Consider the following 26,822-nt stretch of genomic DNA (forward strand, 5'->3'; position numbering starts at 1 on the left):
CATAGTAACAATACACCTTTTCTCATGTCTGGTTAAAATTAAAGAAACCACATTTCTGATACCTGCATCTTTAGTGATAATTTCTGTATGAATTTTGTACAAAGAAAGGTAGAAAGAAAAAGAAAATCAAAAGAGGAAAGTAGGAGAGGGTGGAAGAAAGAGGTTAGAGGATATTTAAATAATAGTCTGAGGAAGTAACAGAAGAAAGACTGGTGATTAATACCTCACAGATCAACAGCATTCATGCACTATAATGACTGATTACAGGACTACTGCTTCTCTCAGTAAAGTCTGTTTCTTTTCCCTGGAAGGTACCTTGCAGGTATTGGAAGCTAATGGTGTATGCATGTGGTTTTTTGAACAGAAACTAATTATTGGAATAATGTAAGCAGATAAATTCTGTGTGACAGAATTTCTGGAACAGGAGCAGGTTTCTACATTTGTCTTTCCTTTGCAATATTCTTTGTAAGCAGTGACTAGACTAAACTTAATTATCGCCCATACACCAGACACTGATAACTCCTCCTAGCCAGCCTGATCTATGCAAGTGAAAATCAAAGTTAGATTAGAACCACAGTGTATTACCCTGGTCTTCAACACCACAAACGTCTAGAAACTGAAGGAGAAGAAATCAGTAGCTGCAAGGCAAAAAAAGAGTACGCTTTCCAGTACAAGCTGGAACTGTAAAGCATCTTCTCAAGTAACTCTGATTTTTCCTTGGTGTTTTCTTGAAAAAAAAACAAACAAAACACACAACCAAAACCAAAACCCAACAAAACAACAGCTGGCATAAAGACAGCTTACTACTTTTACATTTAATATGAAGTTTGACTGTTGTGCTTAAATCCTTACTTTGAGAGGTCTCAGAAAACTTTATGCCCACCTCACTCTTAAGAAAATTGGATATGGAATAGGGATCCTCAGGATGCACATTCCGTCACCTAAATCCTTGGCATTTTTAGGCAATACACTAAGATTATACCTGATACAGGTCAGCAATCATGAGTCTTTTCAAAACATACAGGTCACATTCCACCTCTGCAGTTATGCTGCTTCTACTTTGCAGCAGGTAGTGAAGAAACTAACTGGAGACAAAATCTGAAATCGGCCATTAACTCATAAACCCCAGTGACCAGTGTACATGACTTAAAAGAGGGAGACTTTGACTCTTTCTTCCATGGACTGCATAAAACTGTCTCAGGAGACTTACAAGTCTGTGTATACAGTTGTAGAAACAGATCAATCTAAGACACCTGAGTAATATTTTAAAAGCCCTTGATTATCTGAAGCACCTGCATGGCACAACAAATATGAAACAGAACCTAGAAACGACCAGTATATTTCTGGTGTGGTAGGACTGAGGCCTCCATAGCAGGATAATCTGCATCATCCAAGAGGGCAAGAACACATCTGCTATGGGAGCTGAATTCAGGTGATTTTCAAAGTCTTTCTCAATTCTGTTAATAACTTTGAGATAATGTCTTTGATATGTAGAAGAGTAAGTTCACGATCTCAATCGCCCAGCACTCCACTTACTTAAACTAATAAATTCCTTGGGTTGGATTTGGCCTTAAGGCTTCTTTTTCTTTTTTTTTTTTTTTTTTTCTTTTTTTTTCCCAGTTTATGGGGCTCTTGATTGTATGCTATTCTAGTTAGCTTCTTACAACTGCTATGTGGTTAAGTGGTAGGGTTAAGTGGTTGTGTCTATTAGCCAGAGCCTGGCAAATGAGGAAATTCTACATCACCCTGTGATCACGTGTGGTCATGAGGTCGCCACTGCTACAAGTGAGAGGATATTAACAGGAGAGGGGAACATATAATTTGTATTGAGAACTTGAATAATTCAAACATCTAATAAATGGTATATGCTGAGGAGACATGTTTGCCATGAGAAAAAAAAACAAGCTGCCTAAGTATACAGGTTCACAAGTGACTTCTTAACTAATTTCTCAGCAGACATGCTCACAGGCCTGATATAGCTTCCAAGAAAGGTCCTTTTATACTGACTTAATGCCATTTAATTTGCACTGTCAATGCAGCATGTTTTTAATGATCTCTAAAATTAAAAGAACTATGCTGTAGCTCATTACTGAATTTAAACTGTATGGAATGATTTAGCATAAACATGCACTTAAGGCAATACAGTCCTCTTCAAGCTATGTATCAACTTGTAAAGTCATGACTAAAAGATATGCATAGGAAGTGTGAATTATTCATGAAATACTCTTGAAGAATCATAAAACTGAGAACTCATACTTTCTTACTCTTCAAAAAACTTTTCGAAATGCTGCAGTAAAGATAATTGAACTTGACCTTAAATAAAGACTTTTTATCCTTCTATCTTTGGTTTGATATCTTTTAAAAGAGAATAACAAACAGGGTCCAATTCATGACTGAAAGTATTTGAATCAATGATCCTCAAATTTGTGGAAAATCTGAGTCTAATTTTTAGTGAATGAGAATTTCTGATTCCCCACCATCTTCTAGATTCAGCATTTATCAGTCTGAATTAAAGACACAACTACTAAAAATTATTTTATTGCTAGAGAATATTGGGTAATATTGATTAATGTGGCATGAAGTTTAGATAATATAAACTAAGTTTAGAAGAGATATGTTTGTTTCAGGCCACGCAAGAGAGAAAGCATTTTCAAGCAATGAAAAAAAAAAACTACTTTTCTTACTTTGCCTAATAAGCAAATAAATATATCTGCTTCAGAAAAGATAAAGTTGAAAAATTATGAAAATAATTTTACCTGTTTTGCAGTGTAAATTCAGTCCTTCATGTATGGATTCTGTTCCAGCATGCATCATACTAGGATCAATGTACATACCTCAAGGCATGTGTATCTGCTGGAATTTACTTGTTGAAAGGAAGGTGTCTGAAGTTTATTATTCATTACTTAATTTATTTATTAAGTTTAATTGAAGCATAGTTTTAAGATTAAATATATTCTAAAATTCATTTCTTATATACTTATTTACATATATATGTGTATCTGCTTCTGTGCAAAATAATTACTGACTGTAGCCACCTTTGTTAATCTTAAAATCTGTTACACACATCTGTAAACATTAGAACATATTTTGCTGTGATAAATAAGTGGGCTTTTTTTTCATTATATTAATGGAAATTTTCTATTTTGACAGATTATAGAGATATTAAAATGGATAGTCATTATTTCTTAGGTGCTAAGTGAAAACTTATATTGTAGAACCTGCTTGTAAAATCAATATTAATACATTTTCTCAGTGTTTAAGCTGAAAAAAGGGGTTTATAGCTTTTAGGTGAAGAAAACAGTGTTTTCTTTGAATGCAAGGTAATTAATTATATATATAAAATATTTTCTGAATAGACTTAACATGTTAAACTGTTTGTTTCCGTGGTAACAGGAGTTAATCAGAAGACCCTTTAGAGTCATCACCTCAAGATCATACAAGTACAAACTGTAAATAAATCAAGAAAGAAGCACATTCAAAAATTGTTTTTATGATGAGTAGCACTAAAACATGATCCACTTATACCAAAATGTGTCTTTCACTCTGTAGGAACAATTTGAAATTAAACAGCTTTCTTTAAGAAATTCTGGTGATATGGACATTTTGACAGCATATATCACCTTATCAGCAGCTCCTAAAGCTTAATGTATCCTGAATGTGTTAATACCCAGGACTGACAGATCACTGTGATATTGTTTTGTCCATGATATGTCAAGTTGGTGCCTCTCTGGATAGGTCTGTGTGCAGAATCCAATGCATATTTTCATGATCTGTCCGTCTCCATTTTAGGCTGCTTTAGAAGTCCTACCATTTCACAGCATCCTGTAGCTTTTCTTTAGAAAATAGTTCCATCCCTATGAGTTCAACAAGCCTTTGACAAATGGGAGGAAAAAAAAAAAAAAGTAGGGAGGTAAGAAAACATTGTCTTCCCAGTCCTGTGACAACCTGTCTGTTTAAATTTTGCTGAGTTGCTCTGCTTTCAAAGGAGAACTACCATCACCCTTTTTTCCAACTACCATTTGGACGAATTTTGTCACTATGTCAGAATAACAACTGAAAACAAATGGTTTGTCTGAAGATCTCTCTAGTCCACCTTAAGAGGGATAAGCAAAGCCATCCACCAATATCACCAACAGTAAAAATGTGTTTCTAAAGAGACATGAACACGTGAAGGTGGAACACTTGAAGGAGTATCTCCTTACCCCATGTTCACATGCTGTCTGAGCATATCCCCTCAGATACCTCATCTGCTGAGTGAAAATACCAGAGTGAAAGGAGCTGTTTCTTCCCACCAAAAGACTCAGACTGATTCTCCCAACACTCTCAGACTGAGAAAATGGCACAAGAAGACTATTTCTGACAGTCACTTAGCTTGACTGGTACTGAAACATTGGAGATAGGGTCAAATTATATTAATGACATTTGACGGAAGTGACCAGTGCAGTGTAGAATTTGCTACACCCTTTCCTTCTGCAGACAGTTGTATTTTTATAAATATTAAGAAAACTTTTACAAGTACCTTATGTATTTTATTCTTAAAATGTACAGCACACAGAATTATCAGACACTAAAAATAATATTGCTAATCCAGTTTAAACACAGGTTTTTGAACAGTGTAATAGTTCCTTCCTGCCCATCTCTGTGGTCCAGGAATTCATTCTCATTCATAGTTTATTTATTGACCTGGAATTATATCAAGTATTGCGGCAAGAGAGCTGCGTGTTGAGGAATGACACTGTTTCAGTTACTACAGAATTAAAAGTACAGGAAACATTCTTGTCCGCAGTTTGTTCTCATGGTATTTACATTGCTCAGCAAGAAGAACTAAAGAATATTTTATAATCTTTAATCAATAATTGAGGGAGAGATTGAAAGTATCTCTGCATGTAACAGAGAAACCACATTTTGTCTACTGTCTAAGATTACACAGATCCCAGTTTCCATTCCCATGAGGATTTAAATACTTTTTACTAAGAATTCATATATTCTGGTATTTCAGAAGTGCAAAATACTGCAAGGAGAATTTTATAATTCAAAGAATATTTGAGTACTGCTATCAAGAATAATCAAGAATTCAAGAAGAGGGATGTCACCAATATTTTGAATGTTTTCCATATTATTGCGTTTCTGAGCAATACTTTCACAATATTCTGTTCAATAGTTTAAATATTAAATCATGAGAGTGCTTCATGCTTTTAATTGCCCAGATTGAAAATGGCAACTGAAAAATTTATGTGAACCACAAGCTAGCTATTACCTTACATGGTAGCAATGCATACCTGTAATCCCAAAACGTATGTGCCACTCTATAGTAAATCATCTCTCTCGTGGCAATTAAGTATGTAGAAAGATGGTTGTTTCAAATAAAAGGCTGCACGAGGAACAGAAATATTTCCCTTGAGAAATTAAAACCGTAAATCAAAATATACATGGCCTTAATATGTATGTTGAAAATTAATCTCTTTTATGCTCTTGCCTGAGTTAGAAGGAAATAATAAGCTATGTAGTTCAAATCATTTAATGAAATCTCAGAGTGGAATGTCCTGTTTAAGAGTGTGGGTGACTGTTAGTTAAAATGTAGGAGACAACAAACCTCATGCTTTTGGACCCCAGAAGGGATAAGAAAATATATGTGTATGAAAATGTGTCTGTGAATATACAAATAGCATGTGAATGAACATATAAAAATATATATAAATTAAATACATGGAGGAAATAATGACAACAAACAGAAGGCATAGGATAGTTCCCCTGAAAGCTGACACACAGCAGAAGCACCAGTCAAAGGTTTGTGAAACAGAAAAATTCATTTCAGGGCAGTTTCACACAGACAGGCAAGTAACATGGGCCTCCCCTTGTGACACAGTCCCGGGATTAAGGGAAGACTCAGGATGCCTGTGGAACCTTGTTGCACTTCAGGCTGAGGTTTGCTGTGCTCCCTTGTCCTTAAGTCAAGACCTTTGTAGAAAACTAGAAAAATGCACAGCTGAGCACCTCTGGAGAAAAGGAAGTGACCATGCCACAGTCCCGTTCTGTCCTTGCTTAGGTCTGCAATTGCAAAAAGCAGGACACCAAACTGTAGAGCAGTCAATACTGTAAACATGAGCAGCCCCTACCCAAGGCTTTGCCAGGACCAGTGACATAACTTTGTGTCAGTGTTCTCCACAGAAGGAAGTGACTCTGGCTTTGTGGCTGCAGACTGGAGTGCACCATGGTGTTTCATTGTCCTTCTCTAGGGCTGCATCTGCAAAAGGCAGGGAAATAAAAACTACGGTATCAATAAGAGTTTACTGTGAGCAAGTGCTGCCTAGGGCTCTGCCAGAGTGAATGACTTAACTGTGCTCTGTGTCCTTGTAGAAGACAAAGTCTGGCACTGTGATGGAGGAAAAGAGTGCGCCATTTTGTGTTAATCTCCTTTTCTGCTCCTGCAATTGCAAAAGGCAGATCAATAACCTAAGCAGGAGCCACAGTCGCTCACATGGCCACCCCTCTGCAGGCTCGATGACTTAACTTTCTTTCATTGTCCTTTGTAGAAAGAACTGAATCTCTGTGTGGCTGCGTAGAGGGGTGCATGATGGTTGGTCTATTACCTGTCTGGACTTGCAGCTGAAATGGTAGAAGGAAAGACAAGAAATGACATCAACCACCCTTGTTCTCATGTGGAACATCTGCACGGAGCTCTGCCAGACTCAGTGCCTTAACTTTGTGTCAGTGTCTCCCTTAGAAGGAAGTGACCCTCTGGCTGTGTGGATGAGGAAAGGAGTTCACCATTTTCTAGTCCATCCCCTGTCAGGGTGTCAGCTGTTAAAGACAGGAAAAGAATGAAGACGTCAGACACCCTGACTCACCATGGTGAGGCCTGCCCGTGGCTCTGCCGCACTGAGTGACTTATTTTTGGTCTTTGTCCTTGTGGAAGGCATGTAAACTTTGTCTGTGTGGTGGAGGAGAAGACAGCCCCAGTGTCTGGGATCCTGTCCTTCTCTGGGGCTGCATCTGCAATAGGCAGAAGAGGAAACTTTGCGGTACCCATCAGAGTTCCCCAAGGAGAAGCCCTGCCCAGGGCTCTGCCAGAGTGAATGCCTTATTTTTGTCCATGTGGAAGGCATTTAATCTCTGGCAGTGTGGTGGAGGAGAAGTGCGCCATTGTCTGGTCCTGTCCTGATCTGGGCCTGCAATAGTAAAAGGCAGGACAGCAAACTAAGCAGCAGCAACAGTCACTCACATGGGTAACCTCTGCTCAGGGCTCTGCAGGTCTCGGTGACTTAACTTTGTGTCAGGGCACTTAAACACTGGTTTTGTAGCTGCACAGAGGGGTTCACAATGGTTTTTCCATTTCCTGTTTGGACTTGCAGCTGCAATTGCAGAAGGGCCAACCTTGTTCTCATGTGGAACATCTGCCCAGAACTCTGCCAGGCTCAATGACTTACCTTTGTGTCAGTGTCCTCTGTAGAATCAATCAAATCCCTCTCTGTGTGGCTGTGAACTGGAGTGCCCCATGGTCTTTCATTTTGATCCTCTGGGTCTGCATCTGCAGATGCGGTACCCATCAGATTTTCCCATGAAGAATCCCTGCCCAGATTTGTTTATGTGATTAAAGGGTTGCCCCATGTCAGGGCTTGCAGCTGAAATGGCAGATGGGCAAGCCACGGTCTCAACCACCATTGTTCACATGGGGAACCCTCGCCCAGGGCTCTGCTAGACTCCATCACTTAACTTTGTGTCAGTGCCCTTATGGAAAGCAGCAAATCTCCCTGTTCCAGTCCTGTCCTCATGTGAGCTTCTGGCTCTGGAAGGGAAGGGAGGAGCAGCCACCATCTGCCGCACATGGGGCAGCCTCTGCCTCCCTGCCCGGGCCCAGCAGCCCGGCCCTCCCCTCCCTGCCTTCCTCCTGCCCTCTCACCTCAGCCCTGGCTCACGTGACTGCTGCCCTCAAGGCTGCTCTGGACCTTGTCACCACACAGCCCACCACCAACATTCCATTCCCTGTGACACAGTCACCACCAACATTCTATCAGTTGTCATGGCCACCCCATCACTGGAGCCCTCTGCTGCCATGGGGAAAACCTATCACTCTTTGACCTTGTTATACTCAGTGGGATGGACAAACCCCACAACTCAGGCCCACAAGGAAAACAGCCAACAGAGAGCCAACTGTCACTCCTCTCTGTGCTGGAACACAGCCTGTTAATCTGGGCTCTCACTGTTCTGTTCCCCCTCAGTTCCCCTGGACCTTCCCCCTGCTGTCAGGGCTTGGGCAGAGCACAATGGAGCTCAACATGAGGGTGCAGGCAAATTAATGTGATGTCTAAACACCAGGAAGCAATTCAAAGTGTTTGCCATACTGACCTAGTGCCACCTGGGCCTACAGCCCAATATCCTTTGGATATGCGTGATAGTTGCAGAGAGGATGAAGGACCACTAAATGGTTATTTATTCCAGTTGTAACATGTAGAATTCCACTGTCTCCGTGCATGAACAGTTCACTTACACCTGGCTGCACAGAACATGGTCCTGGGGTCTGGATTTTGTCACTTCAGGTGCTGCCAGGAGACTCATGTCTTAAATAAAGATGGTATAATTAGGTGATCTGTTATATTTTCTTGCATATCACGTACCACACCCCACTGCATTTTATTTAATCAGCCTTTTATTAAGCCTAATTATTTATAAACATATAATTTTGTCTTTTCAGGAAGTGCTTTGGTGTCTACAAAATATAGGTTTCTTCAATTATACTGTTGCAGTCCATATGATCTAATTAAGAATTCATTTAGTCCATTTAGCTACAATCCGATGGACATCTCATTCATTATGATGTTGCTTCTGAGTCTCTAATCTCTGAAGTGAAATCTCCATGTGAAATGCAGATAAGCAGCTGAGTGCATCTTTTCATCCTTTAGGAACAACTTGCATGCGCTTAACTTTCTGAACTCTCTCTTTTACCTTTTTCTTCACTGTGCTGATACATAGAATCATGAAATTATTGACTGGTTTGGGTTGGAAGGGACCCTAAAGATGACCTAGTTCCAATCCTCCTTCTATGGGTAGGGACACCTTTCAATAGACCTGGTTACTTAAAGCCCTGTCCAGTCTGACCCTGAACACTGCCAGGGATGATGCAGCCACAGCTTCTCTGGGCAGCTGTGCCTCAGTACTCTCACAGAAAAAAAATTCTTCCTAATATCTAATCTAAATATGCCCTCTTTCTGTTTACATCATCCTCCCTTGTCCTGTCACTACATGCCCTTGTAAAACTTCCCTCTTTAGCTTTCTCATAGGCCCCTTTATTTACTGGAAGGCTGCTATAAGTATCCTTGGAGCCTTCTCTTGTCCAGGCTGAATAAGCCCAGTTCTCTCAGCCTGATTTCAAAGGAGAGGTGCTCCAGCCCTCTGGTTATCTTCATGACCCTCCTCTGGACTTGCTCCAAAAGATCTATGTCTTTTTTTTGGACATTGGGAGTCCCAGAGCTGGACACAGTACTCCAGGTAGGGTTTCACTATAGTGGAGCAGAGGGGGAGAACAATTCTCTCGACCTGCTGGTTATGCTTCTTTTTGATGCAGCAGAAGTAAAGCCTGTTCTTCTTACTCCATATAGCACAAATACCCATTTGGGCACTACCATTAAAAATGCAAGTATCCACCTAAAGAATTCAGGTTATTTTTCCAAAAGGAAGAGCAACACATTATTTCAGTATTACTGTGGAAAAGGTAGAAAAACTGTAGGACAGGTAGAAAAAATAGCTGTACTGCAAGTGACAGTAGCACCTTCCTAGAATTGCATCTTTTCTTTCCAGCAAACATAGACTATGACTTTATAATGTATCTACAGAATGACTCTGTGGGAGAAGATAAAATCTAGAGAGAAGATAGAAATCATTAATTTTCATGAATACACACTCTAGCCATACATCTACTAATCTGCATGTGAAAACATCCAAATATAAACCTATGATTTAGTTTTTCATTCATTCATTAATTCTTGGTTTTGCTAGATTCTAGGCTGATGAGAGGTCGTTATTTGCACCTACATTCATTAGTATTTTCTTTTGTGCCATATAAGAAGCAGATAAACAAACTGTCAGAAACAATCTATGCAATGTTTTTGCGCCCAGATTTTCCTTTCTTTTTCCTGCTGATTCCAGTGCCCCTGTGGAAGCCTCAGCTGTAGTGCTCAAAACATAGTACTGAAGCTATTTTAACTTTGATAATATAAGCACATATCTGAGGTCAGTTATTGTGGTTGGGCTTTTTTAAATAAATCAGTTATTTGTCCCAGAAAATGTATTTCTGACAATATACCCAACTAGAGTAATATATCTAAACATGAAAGTAATGTAAATATGCAGAACAGCAATCCACACTTTCACACAGTATTACAAAAAGGGCTAATAAGCTTGAAAATTACACAAAACATAAATGACCAATTGCTGCTACTCTTTCTGTCTGTAGGAATTTACAGGCTAATTATTTTAATCAGTTTCAGTAGAACTATATATACCTGAAAATAAAGGTACTCATTTGAATAACATTGTAAGAAAAAAAAAAACTAAGTGTATAATAAGCGTATGTATAGTCCCTAAAAAGGACAGTTAAACAGCATAATGGATTTTCATGTCGTCTTTTCACTGTGTGATAATAATAGAATTGAGAAACCCAAAATTTCACAGAATTTAAGGACATGGAAATTTGCATCTCAGAATTAATAACCTATAGCCTATGTCTCCCATGTTTCTCATCCTTTTTCAGACTCCAACACCTTTTTTCCCTGTACCAAAACCCAAGACTCAAGTCCTGTGCACCTTATCCTGTGCACTCAGTCTTTCTGAAACTATTAGCAGTGTGAAAAAAGTCATTGTTCCCAAAACTGTGAGCCCATAAGATGTTTTTGAAGTTGTGTGGTGTCATTGGAACAAAACAGTAAATAACATTTATAAGTCTATGACCAAACTCTAAAGTCTTCAGGTGTGACTTTCTCACTTCAAGCTAATACTGGTGGGATAAATACAAGAAGAAGTTGTAAACTGCTAAATGTGTCATGCTGCCCTCAGTGCCATTTGGAGAAATTTTATGATGTGAACATATGAAACCATAAAACTGACAGAGAAAATCCTGTTCCCATATGTTTAATTGCAAGTAGTAAAACAATGTAACTATGTCACCTCACCCAAATCATTACGCTAGTGCTCTAAATTTGCAGTATGGGACTAAGTTATCTGAAAGTTAGGAACAAGTCTAAATTGATTTAAATTTCAGTCTTCTAGTGCACAGTGAGCATTTTAGTTATTCAGACCTACGTGATCAGGAGTTCTAAACCTGCAGCCTTTTACTTTATGAAGGTTACACTTCTGTCTTTGCAACATGAATGAATTGGAATCTCAGATGTATTCTGTGGGTCCGCCTAGCTTTTCTTGTTCAGAAATGTGAATTCACATGAAGATACAGATACATGCCAAAATTAGAGAAGACAGCGGAGGAAAATGAATGTCAGATATTGATATATATTATTTAACAGTAGCCACCAGTTGCTGCCATTAATTTTACAAGTGATTTTTCTTAGCAACTGCTTTGCATAAAGTCTTTTGTGAGATAAGCTGCTGCAAGCAGCAAGAAGATTTTTGTTTACCTTGCTTTCTATAAGCAGAGTTAACTCCTCTTGCTGGATTAATTCACTATAGGTGCACATTAAACTGCAGGCCAAAATATGTCTGATAACGAAGCCATTTTAAGGCATGATGAAGACTTAAACAATGGTATATATTTTATTGTTGACTTAGTAATATTTCTTCCTTATATATTTTTTCTTTTAACTATTGATTATTAATATAGCATATGAAATAATGTGATATGAACCTCTGGAAAACAATCATAACTTTTCATATTTAATCTCATTTTATAAAAGCTATAATACGTTTATATTTATTCAGACTTCCTAAACTGTAGCACTTCTGTTTCCACAGAAAGTGTTGATTATGGGCCAGTGTTTGTACAAGAGCCAGGTGATGTCATTTTTCCAACTGATTCTGAGGAGAAGAAAGTATTTCTGAATTGTCAAGCTCGTGGAAATCCTACTCCCACATACAGGTACTTGTTTTGGAATTATTTTTTTTTTAGTTTTCAGAATATTAGCCTCTGCAATCCCACTCTGAGGTTCAATGTGCTTTGGAGAACAACATAACAGAAACTGTTCTGTGACACAAATGGCTTTCCTGATTAAATGCTTTTCTGATTCTGAATGAGAAGTATAAGTGGTAGTGAATAAAAGCAAAGCAGTATGTGAAGTTACAAATTATGTTCTCTGTCATCATATCTATCCACGTGGAAGGACTCCTTTTGTCCATCTTTCTGACTTGTGTCTGTAACAACCAACGAGAACAAAATCTTGAATTGATTTTTTTTTTTCTGACCATCTATAAAGATATGAAATACTGCCCCATTTTATAAGGAGAGCAGTAAAGAACAGGTACATTAAATGACATGACTATGCAATACAGGATACCATGGCTGAGCCAAATCTGGTGTCTTTTCACCCACATGTCCACCATTTTATTTCTTTGCAACCATTGCCTCTTGCCTAATTTTTCATACGGAGTCTTATTCCGCAGATAGCTACTATATGGATCTGTTATAATGCATCTATGAGTCTGAGAGTTCATTTTGTTAATGCTGCCCGCTTGCAGGTGGGAACAATATGTTGCAGTCACCTAACCCCTTTGATATATTGGACTCTACTCATATTTTATACAAATTACAAGTGATGTAGGAGGACTGGGGGAGCATATGGTTGAATATTATTTCCCTATACACCTTATCTTTTCTCATACAATCATTCTTCCCTTATAAAGGGAACATCAGGATTCTTATCGGTATGTTTTGTCATATGTGACAATCATAATTTCTGTATTTTATTTTTTACCTATTAAACCTAATTCATTTGTGGATTCTTTAGCATTCTGGATGGATTCTCCTTAGACTTACTTGAATCACAGAACTTACATTTCTATAGCTGGAAGAAATTGAGAGGCAGAACTATCTTTAGATATCCTTACCGTAACAGCACTGAATCCGCCTCTTTTAAATAGATGTGTGTCATTTGGGCAGAGCAATCCCTGGCACAGCTGCAAGTTGGGCAGAAAAGAGATTCAGAGCAGCCCTGTGGAGAAGGACTTGGGGGTATTGGTTAATGAGAAAATGAACATAAGCCGGCAGTGTGCGCTTGCAGCCCAGAAAGCCAACCGTATTCTGGGCTGCATCAAAAGGAGCGTGACCAGCAGGTCGAAGGAGGTGATCCTGCCCCTCTGCTCTAGTGAGACCTCACCTGGAGTATTGTGTGCAGTTCTGGTGTCCTCAACACAAAAAGGACATGGATCTGTTGGAAAAAGTCCAGAGGGGGGCCATGAAGATGATCAGGGGACTGGAGCACCTCCTGTATGAAGATCGGCTGAGAAAGTTGGGGCTGTTCAGCCTGGAGAAGGGAAGGCTGCATGGAGACCTCATAGCAGCCTTCCAGTATCTGAAGGGAGCTATCGGAGTGCTGGGAAGGAAGTCTTCATTAGGGACGGTAGTGATAGGACAAAGGGTACAGGTTAAAACTTAAACAGGGGAAGTTTAGATTGGATATAAGGAGGAAGTCTTTTACTGTAAGGGTGGTGAGGCACTGGAATCGGTTGCCCAGGGAAGGTGTGAATGCTCCCTGGTGGGTGTCCAAGACCAGGTTGGACGAAGCCTTGGGTGAGATGGTTTAGTGTGAGGCATCCATGCCCATGCCAGGGGGCTTGGAACTAGATGATTTTAAGGTCCTTTCCAGCCCTAACTATTCTATGATTCTGTGATTAAATGGATGTGATTCATGGCACAACCTCCTCAAGCAGTGCAGGCATGACTAAAACATGTAACATGGGATTAGGAATGAGCAACCAGAAATTTTTCAAACTGAAATTTCAAACTCCCCACCTTGTAGGATAAAAGCAATGCTGTATTCTTCCTCACTTACATTCCTTGTGAAATTTCTATTATATATATATTGCTTGTTGATTAAAAAAAAATCTCTATTATTTCCACACACTGTTTAAGTCTTACGAGTCCATTAAAAATAACACAACCATGGGGAAAAGTCATAAGTTCCCACCAAAAGAGGGAAACCCTGTCTTCAGCTCTCCCAGACAACCTCATTCTTGTGGAGATTTTCTTTGGAGGGCCTATGTCATCTCCCTTCTCTCTTGGTCCAACTGTTGTTTTTTTTTTTGCATTTTCCCAATGGAATGCGGTCAACAAATAAAGACTTTCAGTGTATTTTAAAGGGCAGCTACAAAGAGGCTCTCTTTTCACAAGAGGCCACATGGAGAAGGCAAGAGAGGTTTCATCTCAAGAAAGAAATTTTTACTGTAAGAACAGTCATTCACTGGAACAACCTCCTCAGGGACTTGACAGAGTCACCGGACATTTTGAAGATGTAATTGAACAAAGTGCTAGATAATCTCATCAGCCTCCCTTTCCCATGAAATATTGGCCTAAATGATCTTTTGAGGTCCCTTTCCTGGACTGTTTTATGATTTGGTGATATCCATTCCTTCAGTTCTCCAGAGACCATTGATGTCAGCTGCCTTACAAACAAAATTTCCTGACTACTGTTCATGCAAGGAAAGCTTCGACCCAAAAGGCCTAATTCTAACAGCACCATTTAACTTCTCCTCCTTAAGTTGCTGTCACTTGTCTGTGCAGCATATGCAGTACACACTACCATTCAGGAAAAGGGAAAAGAGAGATAAATTACTTAGTGAGGAATTTACTATTCTCAGGGCAGGTGCAGAGGAAATTTAGCCTCAAAAAAGTCTATAGATAGGCAAAGGTTTGTTGTATGTCTCTGCCTCACCTTTGGCATGTGAGATGGTTAAAAGATATCACTCAAGACCCTGTTATCTACAAACACAGGACAATAGAGATATTTATTTATATGGGTTGTGAGGTCCATGCTGCTAGGAATTATTTTTAGAAAAAAAACCCAACAAACCAACCAAAGCACAGTAGAATTTTTTTCTTTTAAGCTACATTAAAAGAATGTATAAAGCACTTAAAAATTCCAAACTTAAATTGTCTTTGCCATTGTAATTAATTTTGTTAGTATGTGTAACTTATGAAACCAGTTTATAAATTCTTTTTTTTTTTTTTACTAAGATGTTACATCATTTTAACAGAGTGGCGAAGGGTCACATCATTTCAGATTTTCTTCTTCCTTGGAAACAGTTTTTTTCATCTTGTTCAAGTTCTACTCTGAAATTAAAAAAAAACATAATTTCTTGAGTTTCATTCATTAAAGTATCAAGATGCATTAATTTAGGGAATAACTCCCTGAAATAAACTGATTCCATTTGCACAGCATTTCTGCAAATCATGCTTTAGTATCAGAAGTCAGGAAATGTACAATGAAGAGCATAAATGAGACCTCTGACGAGGAATACAGACATTCACAAGCTTCCTGTGGGATCTCAGCAGTGTTACTGAGTTAAAGGCAGGTGCAGAATTCCTGAGATGCTGCTTCACTACGCTGCTTTCACTGCTTGTGAAACACTATGTTTCCTATTTTATGTATAATATATACATGTATATATAACACATTCAAGCTGATTAGAATTTTTTGTCAGCATCATTTCCTCATAAAAAAGACAGTTGAAAAATATTTTTAGATTACTTTCTGTCTGCCTAAGCCAAAATGGAGCATTTTGAAATGTTATCTGTCACTTGCCTTCAAGAAAAAATGTAGATGATTTTCCCTATCACCTTGCTACCTTTTAAGTATTGTATTTGGGATTCTGTCCTCCCAGATCAATCAGGGTACATAGAAGAAAACATGTCACACAATTCAGTGTTGCTGTTTCTCTTACAGGCTTAGATTATATGCAAGGGATACAATCACCCATGATAGACCCCAAGATACATAGGCAGGCAGTCATCAAGATCCAGAGTTTTGGGGTATCATTACAAAAATGTATTTTTACACTGAATTTAACTGAAAATCAAAAATAATGAAGAAAGCTAATTAAAGGAATTGAATTTTGTGTCAGCTCCTATTTGGAAATGCCAGATTTTTTACTTTTTCCTTATCTAAATTTCCCATCATTTTTTGATCAATTGATTTTGCTTTTTTATTCCATATATATATATATACAAAAGTTAAAATTTCTTTGTTTCATTCAAAATCTTAACTCATTAATAAATTGTTCAAGATCAACAGTTCCTTATAGGAATATATGAATCTCTTTAACAATGTAGTAAATCCTACAGACATTTCCCTAATACCCTTTGCAATGTAATGTCAACAGTGTTTCATTTCTTACATTAAATGAAACGGGGGTCTCCTGTGATTAAAAGTCCAATCGTAAGAAAAGGGACAAATAATAGTTCCATAATTTGTCTTAATTCTGACAATTCCCACCTTTGGATCAAGAAAAATTCAGAGCTGCTTTAGCTAAGTTTTTCTGTTTGTACCTCACTCACTATGAATGTTAACAAGGTAGGTTGAACTGATAATCATTTTACTTCATTAAGGTTGCCTCTGGAGTCTAGATGTTGCAATGTTCTTCCCTTTGCTGAACTGTGGCAAAGTGCCAGTCAATTTCTGAAGGCAGTTTTGAAACTGCAGAATGACTGCAAACTAGCAATGAAGGAAATACCTGTGTACCACAACAGCTGTGCCGTACTTGTTTGCACTGCTTATCTCTTCTTTGCATTCTTTTAACAGCTTCATGTTCTATACAGTTTGACATGAAAGCCAATCTAAAAAGTCTTCTTAGATGGATTATTATGCTTTATTTGAGATATTGCACCCCTCCCCAAAGGTTATTGCAGAGTACTGGAGTCTATTAACCTACCACACAAAATCTTTTTTTTTGCAGCCAGTGGACTATAGCAGGGTTTGTTATTTCAGTCTTTGGAGATGAATGAGAGGGGTGAGGCTTTTTGGCAGAGAATGTCCAGGGGAAATAAAAAAAAAAACAACCAAAACCCCAAATGCACTCACACAGCAGCAAAATTATGAGACTGTTAGGTCTTCATTTCTGAAACTTCAGAAAGTGTTCATTCGAGAATTATTCAGTGCTTTGGCTCACATGTGATACTTTCTAGTATGTTTCTTACAGCCTGGCTTTTTCTACCATATGTTCCCTCCCAGCACTGTCACTATTGTTTAGGCTTCTCATTTCACTCCCAAACACCTCTCAAACAGTACTTCTACCAACTCCTCATCTGATCTTAGTATCCATTTACCTGGTAGCTGCCAGGCATTACCCCTGACCAACCACCAGCAAATTCCAGTCTCACATGTCCCAGTCTTCTCTGAATTTTGTGTATGCTTATTCCATCTGAGATTATTTTGCTTTTGTCCATTGCCAATTTCCTTTGTTTCACAGCAGCCTGTGTACATAAATCCTACCTCCCTGCTCTTCATAGTCCTTGTTCTTCTCCTTTCTGTATTTAAATCAGTTTTTTTTCATTTCTTGAGCCTAGAAGAGCAAATGCTGGAAGACTGGAAAAGAAGGGTTCTTTGCCTTCATATAGTGCAGACAGCTCTGTCAACTCTAACCTCATCTGGACTTAAGGCTTGAATGTTAGAATGTGGATTGAAACACTGATTATCATAAGCACAGTAGAAGTCCTATTTTTGACATGAAGGATGCATTTGCTTATATGGGTTTCAAGTCTGAAGCCTTTGTGGATGATAGCATTTTCAGGAGGGTGGGGAAAGAAAAAGAAGAGGGTTACTAATTTGATTCGGCACAGGCAAAACAAAGTATACACTTTCTTTTCAGGGCCAGAAGATCTGTTTTTACTTGTGGCTTGGTTCTTTTTTTTTCAGAAAAAACTTTGTTAGGCATATTTTGTGAAATGTCTCCATCCAAAGCTCTGCCAAAGAAATGGGTTCCTTCCCAGGATATCTTTAAGTAGCTGTCATCCTTATAAAAACTGGGGGTGTCAGGTTTTGTTTACTAAGCTGGATGCCTTCCTTTGGCCATAAATTACTTAGGTAATTTCTCTCTTTTTCCCTAAGATGGCTTCGAAATGGAACTGAAATCGACATTGAAAGTGATTATCGCTACAGTTTAATAGAAGGAAGTCTGATGATCAATAACCCCAGTGAAATGAAGGATTCTGGACAGTATCAGTGTTTAACCACCAACATGTTTGGCAGTATTTTAAGCAGAGAAGCTGTTCTACAGTTTGCATGTGAGTAACAATTTCTTTTCACATGGATAAATCAGATTTTTACATTGCTTGATAAGGGTCTAAACTGTAATTTGAACACATTACAGAACTCACACTGTCCACTGACTTTGTTGGGCTAGGATATCTAAATTAGAAATAAAATTCTTAGTGGGAAAGCGTGCTTTTCTTTGTCCTTCTTACTTTTAAAATAGAACAGTATCAGGGAAAATAACTCTAATAGATGATTCCAAATGTTATCCTTTGATGAGGAACACTCTGCTAAGATATCTTTCACTCGTTTCCTGAAATGTTTATCGTTTTGCCACAGTGTCTGAGCAGGAGAAAGAACTGTAAACTTAGAGCGGGATAAACTGCATCTGTTTCTGTAGGATAGTCTGCAACTTTAGCTATGAGCATAGCTTTGTATGTATATATGTATATAAATGTGCATGTTTTATGACCATGTTTATGCAGACACATCATGCATACATTTGGAGACCGAGATATATTTTTTTTTAGTTAATGGAAACTAGACACGTCATACCAATGCCTTTGAAATAATTTACTACAGCATACCTTACAGAAGCTATCAAGAATTCATGATCCCAAGTAAATGGTATGGTCTGTCTATAGCATGCTGTTTTTCAAAAATATTATAAAGAAAAACTTGCCACAATATCAGATATTCTACTTCTAACCCTGACTTACTTCCAGCACTTTACAAGAAGGCAGGTAACACCATTTTAATGCTTTATGTAGGCAAAACCCACCGTGAAGGAGTTTTGGAGAGATGCAAAATAAACTCATCATAATTTCTTAATTCCTGGTGAAAATAGGACATTACCAAGAAAAAAGAGGCAGATCTTCATATAATCACAACTGGAAAACAGGGGGGTTAAGGAAAAGTTGCCTAGCTGCATGTCTACTAACACACAGGTTGGCATGGATAATTCAGCAGAGATAGTGTGGGGTCTGAGATTCTCCACTAATCTACACCTTCTCACTAAAGTCAGACCTCTCAAAGCTATAGCTTTAGTGTTACCTGATGCAGATCCTGTCAAGATATTTCTAGCAAGAACATGGAACTAACCACCCACTTCTGAGCTGGGAGCACTACTGACATTTCTCTAGGTTTCTTCATGCCAGGGTAGTATATTTAAAACCTCTAACATCACAACAGTGGTCTCATCACAGCATTATTGAACCTCAGCCTTAGTTGTAGCTTTGAGAAAATTCTCCTACATATTATCTTTTAGACAAGAAAACTATGGTAAAACAAGTCACTTGTTTAGAGGACCTAACAACTGGTAGATATAGATAGTTCCAGGGCTCTGAATCTCAGACTTCTGTTCCCATTTCAGGAGCATGGCTAACAGGTGGCCATTTGACCTTCAGCTGAAAAATAAAAAAATACAGAGAAAGTAAGAGCTTGAGTTCGAACAACTGAAGGTTTATTAGTTTCAGTAGCACACACTAGATCATGTCGCTCAAGGGTCTGTCCAGCCAGGGATAGAGAAATTACCACTTCTTTGGGCAACCTGTTCCAGTGCCTCACTACCCTCGCAGTAAAGAACTTCCTCCTCATGTCTAACCTGAACTTCCCCTGTTTAAGTTTGAACCATTACCCCTTGTCCTATAGCTACAGTCCCTGATGAAGCAGAGTTTGTTTTGACTGGATTTTTAAATTATTGTTAGACTGCACAGCTGCTTTTGCAGGTATCAAAGTTGTTACTTTATAACGGCTTGAATGTGATTTCTCTTCATTAAAGTATTTACTTGGAAACTGTAATGAAAGTTTCTCAGGAAGGTTAATGGAGGAATGCTAGCTAGAAATGCTGAAGTGTTGCTAACAATGACACAGAACTTGTGAGAAGAGATGCTTGTATTGCAGAAATGTTTTAGTAAGTCAGATCCAAAGTAAATTTAAAATAAAGATTTTCATTGTGATTTCAGCTTTAAAATATCTAAGACATTGAGTTTGAACAGATAGTTCAGATAAATTTCCTTGAAGAAAAGAATGTAATACCTTCATCCTGTTATCTTGGGTGATATAAAGTTTATGCTGGTTCCCAAAGTGCTAATACACTTTTATTTCCTTTAGGAAACTAAAATGTGCTTTTCTGATGCTTAAAGGGAATATTTACAGCATGAAAGATGTTTTTATGATTTAAAACATAATGGTTTTGATACCTCTTCTTATCTAGGAAAACTAGATGTGTGTAATCACAATCTTTCTGAAATAAATGTGGAAATAAATGAGGAAATTTTCCATATTAAGATATTTTAACATATATACACACATATATACACATGCACATATACATACATCTCATTTATTAATAACTCTTTCCTCTTTTTCTTGCATTGAAAGTCATTAATTACCTGAAATCAACCTTGGATGAGGCAGTATACAATTAAATGGTCTTTAGATCAGACTACGTTTATTCAGTAATTAGCATTGAGCTCTAAAGCATTCTGCAGATAGGTAGAGATGCACTAGACAAAAATTAGCTTACATTACCCTAAAATATAATAAACTTTTAAATGTCATGGCTGTGAAAAAATACTGTAAGGTAAAACTTCAGTATAGTTCAAGTAGGACATTTCATAGCATTCATAGAATCATGGAATCTTAGAATCAAAGAATGTTTTTGTTTAAAAGGGATATTAAAGATCATCTAGTTCCAAACCTCTGCCATGGGCAGGGACACCTTCCACTAGACCAGGTTGCTCAAGGCCCTGTCCAACCTGGCCTTGAACACTGCCAGGTATGGGGCAGCCACAGCTTCTCTGGGCAACCTGTGCCAGTGTCTCACCACCCTCATAGTGAAGTGTTGCTTTTTAACAGCAAGCTTGCATGTTAACATGTCTCTAGTTATTTTCACTAAGACAGAAATTAAAGCACTGAAAAATATTTTTGTAAGGAACGATCCTAACCTTAAAGTAATTAAAAGTATTTGATGTCCTGCAATTTTGCTGGGCTCTAATGGCTTGAAGGGTAATTTATAATCCCAAGGATAAACCAAGGCATTTCTGATTCTGAGAACAAAGCTACGCATAATAGCAGTTTCCCTTTTTTCGCTGAAAGCCACAGATTTCAGAAACTAAGAAACTTACTACTTTCACAGAAAAAATTAAAAAATTAAGTTCCTGGACTTGCTTCAATCCTCTTTACTGCTGTGGAAACTAGCTACAACTTTACAGCTCGAAAAGTTGTTCTTCTAATTAAAGAGAGAAATGTCATACAGCAAGAAAGGAAACAACAGGGACCATTAAACAAGGCCTTTGACAGTCTTACAGGAAAAACATGTGCCATAATGTGCCTATGCAAAATATCACAAAACCTGAAAAAGAAGGTTTATTGTGTTGGCTCTTAGTTTTTGCACAACTGCATGGCCAAAAGTCCAGTTGCTATGGCTATTATCATGTAGTTGAGCACTGATGGTGCATTAAGAGTATAAATGTTTGTGCATTATAGTATTTGAACATGTGCATAATTAAAACAGAACTTTGAAATACTTATACAATGTATTTGAAAGAGAAAGAAATATAAAATGAAATTCTTTTATACATGACTGGAGATATAACTTTTGAAATAGCCTCAGGTGTCACTGGTTATTTTTATGGAGCGAAGTGGAAAGACCAGCTATATGCAGTCTGCATGAAATTTAAAACTATCATAGCACATATTTATGAAGATTTAAACTCAAAAAAGTTATCTTTTTTTCTCTTCTTTGCACTGCCCAAGGTAGTGCTTTTTAATGCTATGTTAAGAAACTAAAGGAGGAAAAAAAGAGAAATTAAAACCCCATGATGTAAGAGAAGCTGAGGAGAAATGTGTTTTCCAAAGAAGCACCTATTGGCCAGGAATTACTTTTGTCTTGAATAGAATTTTATGCAGAAAAATTGGGAATAAAATGCGCACAGTTAACACTGACAAAATGTCAAGCAAATCAGAATTACTTATTCTTACTTCCTTTGCCACTTTTCCCTGATGAAAATAATTTTATAGAACCATAGAATGCTTTGGGTTGGAATTGACCTTAAAGATCATCTAGTCTCACCCCCCCTGCCATGGGCAAGGACACCTTCCCTGGACACTAGACAAGGTTGCTCGAAGCCCCAGTTCTTTATTACGAAAATCATATGTTTAAAGTCACATTTCACATGTTTGGACTTAATAGGTTGTTGTAAAGATAAAAAGCTATCAGTCTGGTAGTTTCAAATGCGATTTATACTTCACAAACACAAGTAATAGTTCACATGCAAAGAATATTTTCTTAACAAGATTCTAATCAGCTCATTAAAATGTGAGAACATTAGATAATTACTGAATTCCTTTAGCCCATCTTAACATTAATGAATTTTGTATTTCTGGGTGTGGCTATCTCCACGGAAGAGTTATTCAAATCCCAAACACCTCTTTAAAGATTCTGCAGTTAATGGAAATAGAAAACAGAAACATAGTTCTTCTAGCTTAACTTTTTACTGCATTATGAAAAATATGCATATATGAAGGGGAGAGCATCAGCCAAATAAAACAATAGCAAACTTATAGTTGCTGCAAGCAAAAACCCAACTTTGTTCAACATCTAGTAATTTTATAGAAGTGCATATCATCAAAAATGTTTTGAGGGTACAAAATAACAAAGTGTAAGAGTTATATGAAGTAACTTAGGTATTAAGCACACATAGCCTGTTACATTGTTTTAGTTTGGTCTCTCATTTCCTCTCATTCCTGCTAGAAATTTGTGTAAGCTAACAGGAGAATTTCAAAATTAAACTTTAATATCAATTTCTCAATGTTCGCTACTTCGGCATCTGTACATGAGCTAAAAAAAGATAAGTGACTTGAACGTGGGAGACTAGAAAAAATATGGTTCCCAAACTGACTGAATCTACCTGCCTGCATATTATTGTTCTGGGTTCCACAGTCTCGCTTTGGAGCAGTGTGGTACAACTTTGGCTGCAACATTGGATATATTTTGCGCTTACCTTTGCCACATGTCCAAACTCTGTATTCCGTTAGGTCACAAAACAGAATTGCTTTTCTCTGTGAATTATTTAACCTTTCAGAAGACTACCATGTCTATCATATTTGCTGTCTGGGCTAAAAAAAAATAGAGAAGTGTTAGGGGAAAATAACTTCTCACCTATCATTTATGGAACTCGTCACTTCATTTTTATTAATCTGATTATCACTGGCTTCTTTGTATCATTTTCCTCTTTTATATTCAATCTATTTTCTTATTTAACCTACAGAGAAGGTTATTGATTAGCTACAAGTTGAATGTCCTTTTCCAATTGATAAGCTACCATGACTTTGCAGTGAGGTACTGAATAAGAAGTCAGCCATGATGCGGACATATAAAACAATAGTTTTCTGGGGAGACAGCCTGTTCACTGCCCGTTCCATCACATCACACTTCTGACAGCCTATAAGCAAAGTTGGCTTCTTAAGAAATGAGCTTAATGATCCATGTTTTCTTTCTTGATATCATGCTGTCTGGACATCTTGTTAAGTTTACTTCAGAATTTCCTAGTATTTATTTATAAAGTTTTTATTTAATTACAACCCACTAAGCACAGGAAAAAAAAATTAATTTCTTACATTAATTCCAGAATATGCAATGCAACAAAATGTTTTATCATGTTACAATATCAATATTTTTTTTCTAAACCATAAAGCAAAACAGTATTAAATATTGTAAAAGATGAGAACCAGCTGAAGTGGGAAAAGAAATCAGAATGCAACTAGGCATACTTCCATTTTTAAAAACATTTCTGATCATCCTGTAATACAGCCTAATTTGCTATGCTCTGAAACCATCAAAGCAATATGAATAATGTCACTGTGTTGGTTAAGAATAGCTATAGCTGCAATAGTAATTTACACTATAAAACTTTCAGGGTCTTTTCCTGCATAATTTCAAGTTGCTGTTTTTAGGAAATGCATGCTTAAGAGACACCTTCAACCCAGGGGTATGTGCAAGGAGAAATTAATATTATGTAGGACTGGTTGCATTTTATATTAATAAATAGTTTATTAATTGAAGGATATAATTCAGTGAACCCAATATTAATATGAGTTTTTGTCACACTCCACAAAGACTTTCATGTAAATAAAGAATGAAATTGTGTTATCTTACTGAAGGAACGGATCTGACTTCTAGTTCAGATGTGGAGACCCTGCTTCCTAACTCTTCCATTATTTATTTGTTCAAATTGGGGCATTTTCACAAGATTTTGTGAGATCCTTCTTTAAAAAAATAGATTTCAAGGCTAAGGTTTTCAGTGACATGGATCAACCACCCCCCAGACCACAGTTTCCCACTTAAATATTCAAAGACTTGGACATATCTACTTTAAAATTCTGCAAATCTAGCCCTTTCTTTTGTTAAGAATCAGAAAGAATTTTAAAATGAAAGATAGGATAGGTATTGTTTGGGTTTTTTAATTTAAAATTAGTAAAAAATGAAGTTCTGAGTCAAATCAGAACTTTTTGTTTAATTTCAACTTTGGAAAAAAAAAAGTTATTTAAATTTTAGATGTACTGATATTAATCTGCTTATAGAAACATTCAGTTTATACAACTGAGTTAAATGGTGCAATGTACCAGGAACTTTGGCCCTAGTCTAGCAAAGTATTTCATTTTAAAATATTTGAATGCTCTTTTTGAAGTTGATAGGATGATGAACATGCTTAAAATTAAGCACATGCTTAAATTATTTGTTGTTGTTAAACATGAGAATTACTAAAGCAGGATGAAACTGTCTGGATTAGTTAACATATTGTCATTGTGACAGACACATAATAGGTTTAATTAAGCCTTCTGCAATTCATTTCTTGATCTTTTCTTTCTTAAAGTGAATAAATAGCTTAGAATAATAAACTTCGTGCCTTAGAAATAGCAGAAGTCATTACAAGTCCTATTATTCAGCAGTTGTCAAAGAAGCTTTCCTGTTGAAAAATAGAGATACGGGTTCATCTTTGTGGCTATGGTGAATTTTTTGATTAAAATCTCCCTTCAACCTTGCCTTACATAGATGAAACTTTTATCTTTAAAAAAGATTTAAATTAAAGATTTAAATTAAAAAAAGATTTTAAAAAAGAATCTTTTAAATGCTTTTAAATCAGCATTTGAGAGGTCACCTAAAATTGTGAAGACAACATCCAGACCAATTGCTTTGCCCCCCTGTATTAGATCAGTTAAAGAGGAGAGGAATCCCAGTTCTTTCCTACTGACAAGAGCAGATGCTTTCTTTCATTGAAAACAGGAGAAAGATGGGGAAATTCTTTTATCGTCTCTCTGCTTCCTCGAATGAGTATCTTATTAGTTCCAAAAGGAGTTCTGGGTCTAGGTTAGTAAATTAAATTCTCCCTAGCACTGAAAATAAATCATGTGGATAGGTCCATATCCATACCTGTAAACTCTTTTATCCCCCAAGACACGGAGTCTTTTGGAAATGGCCCCTGTCACTCCTGCTAGCATCCAAAATGTGGTAAGAATTGTCTCAGAGAAGGCTGTGGTCCTAACAAAGAAGCCCATGGATACTTCTAACACTGTGACAGTGTCTTTGAAGAAAGTCCAGTACAGGAGATTTTTTACTGTATTAGTATAGAGAAAGTCTGAGAATCTTCAATTGAGGGTCCTCAGAATAGTAGGGGAAATGCATACATTGCATTTTTAATATGTGCTTCAGACATGCCATAGCTGTATGAAATATTGTAAGCTCATGAATTCTACTATGTGAAGAAAATTATTAAAAAGTTTTAATGCTGAAAAGCACTAAACAAAGCTATACATATTTTAGTCTAGTCTGTATCCATCCTTAATTCTCAGTCCGCATCTTGATTATAAAATATATGTTTATAAAATATATAGGACAGACATCTTAAGATAGGAGACTAAGTCTTAAGAATCCCAGCTACATGTGAGGTCTTTCTTAATAGCACTTAGAAATACAGGAAGACGGTAGTAACAAACGCCGTGTTCCAGAGATGATCATAAGGTCCTTTCCATCCCTAACTATTCTATGATTCTATTATTTTAGACATTCCTTGTTTACTCAAAGAGCCTGGTTACTCCACATACGTCCTAACAAACAATTAATACTTTGCTTCACCCACTTGACTTTTCTGTTGGTGAAATCACCTATTACCTCAGCCTGAGAGGGGCATTTTGACAAAGCTGAGAGCAAAACCTCAAGAAGATCTAAAGCAGCAACCCAGAAGCATTTATTCTTTTGCATGGTAGTATTAGAATGAAGTCAGCTTGAAAAGTTCAGGTCAGATCCCTAATTAAGCACTATACATCAATACAGTGCAAATTTGATTCTCATTATAATAATTTAGTAGCTTCAGAAATGAGTATCAATTCTGGATGTACTCCATTAAGCAACATTTATTATCTCATTCCATTTGAATTGCACAAAAGCATAGCTTCAACCTCATTGATCTTTGTATCCATCAAACACCAAAAAAGTTATGATTATTTCAAAGTATTCAAATGGAAATGAGATTTATTAATCTCGCCAAGTTCATTTATTGCTACATAAGTTTTGATGCCAAAAAAGTATTCTGAGGTTTAAGTTCTTCTCAGTCTTTAACTCTGAAAATGTACTTT

The 26,822-nt window shown here is 37.2% G+C and overlaps 1 protein-coding gene across 11 annotated transcripts in view; it reads left to right on the forward strand.

Annotated features, from left to right (window-relative positions):
• Window positions 1-26,822, forward strand: part of CNTN5 (contactin 5) — a 637,852-nt gene that overhangs the window by 397,809 nt on the left and 213,221 nt on the right. For all 11 annotated transcript variants that reach the window (XM_061374568.1, XM_061374569.1, XM_061374565.1 and 8 more), the window contains 2 exons: window positions 11,959-12,082; window positions 18,042-18,217. In XM_061374568.1, the coding sequence (XP_061230552.1) occupies window positions 11,959-12,082; window positions 18,042-18,217 (300 nt within the window). The remainder of the gene's footprint in view (window positions 1-11,958; window positions 12,083-18,041; window positions 18,218-26,822) is intronic.

Source organism: Neopsephotus bourkii, unplaced genomic scaffold (genome assembly GCF_033783945.1).
Source record: "Neopsephotus bourkii isolate Nb327-2 ecotype Australia unplaced genomic scaffold, CSIRO-AGI_Nbou_v1 NB_1638, whole genome shotgun sequence".
NCBI classification, from domain to species: Eukaryota; Metazoa; Chordata; class Aves; order Psittaciformes; family Psittacidae; genus Neopsephotus; species Neopsephotus bourkii.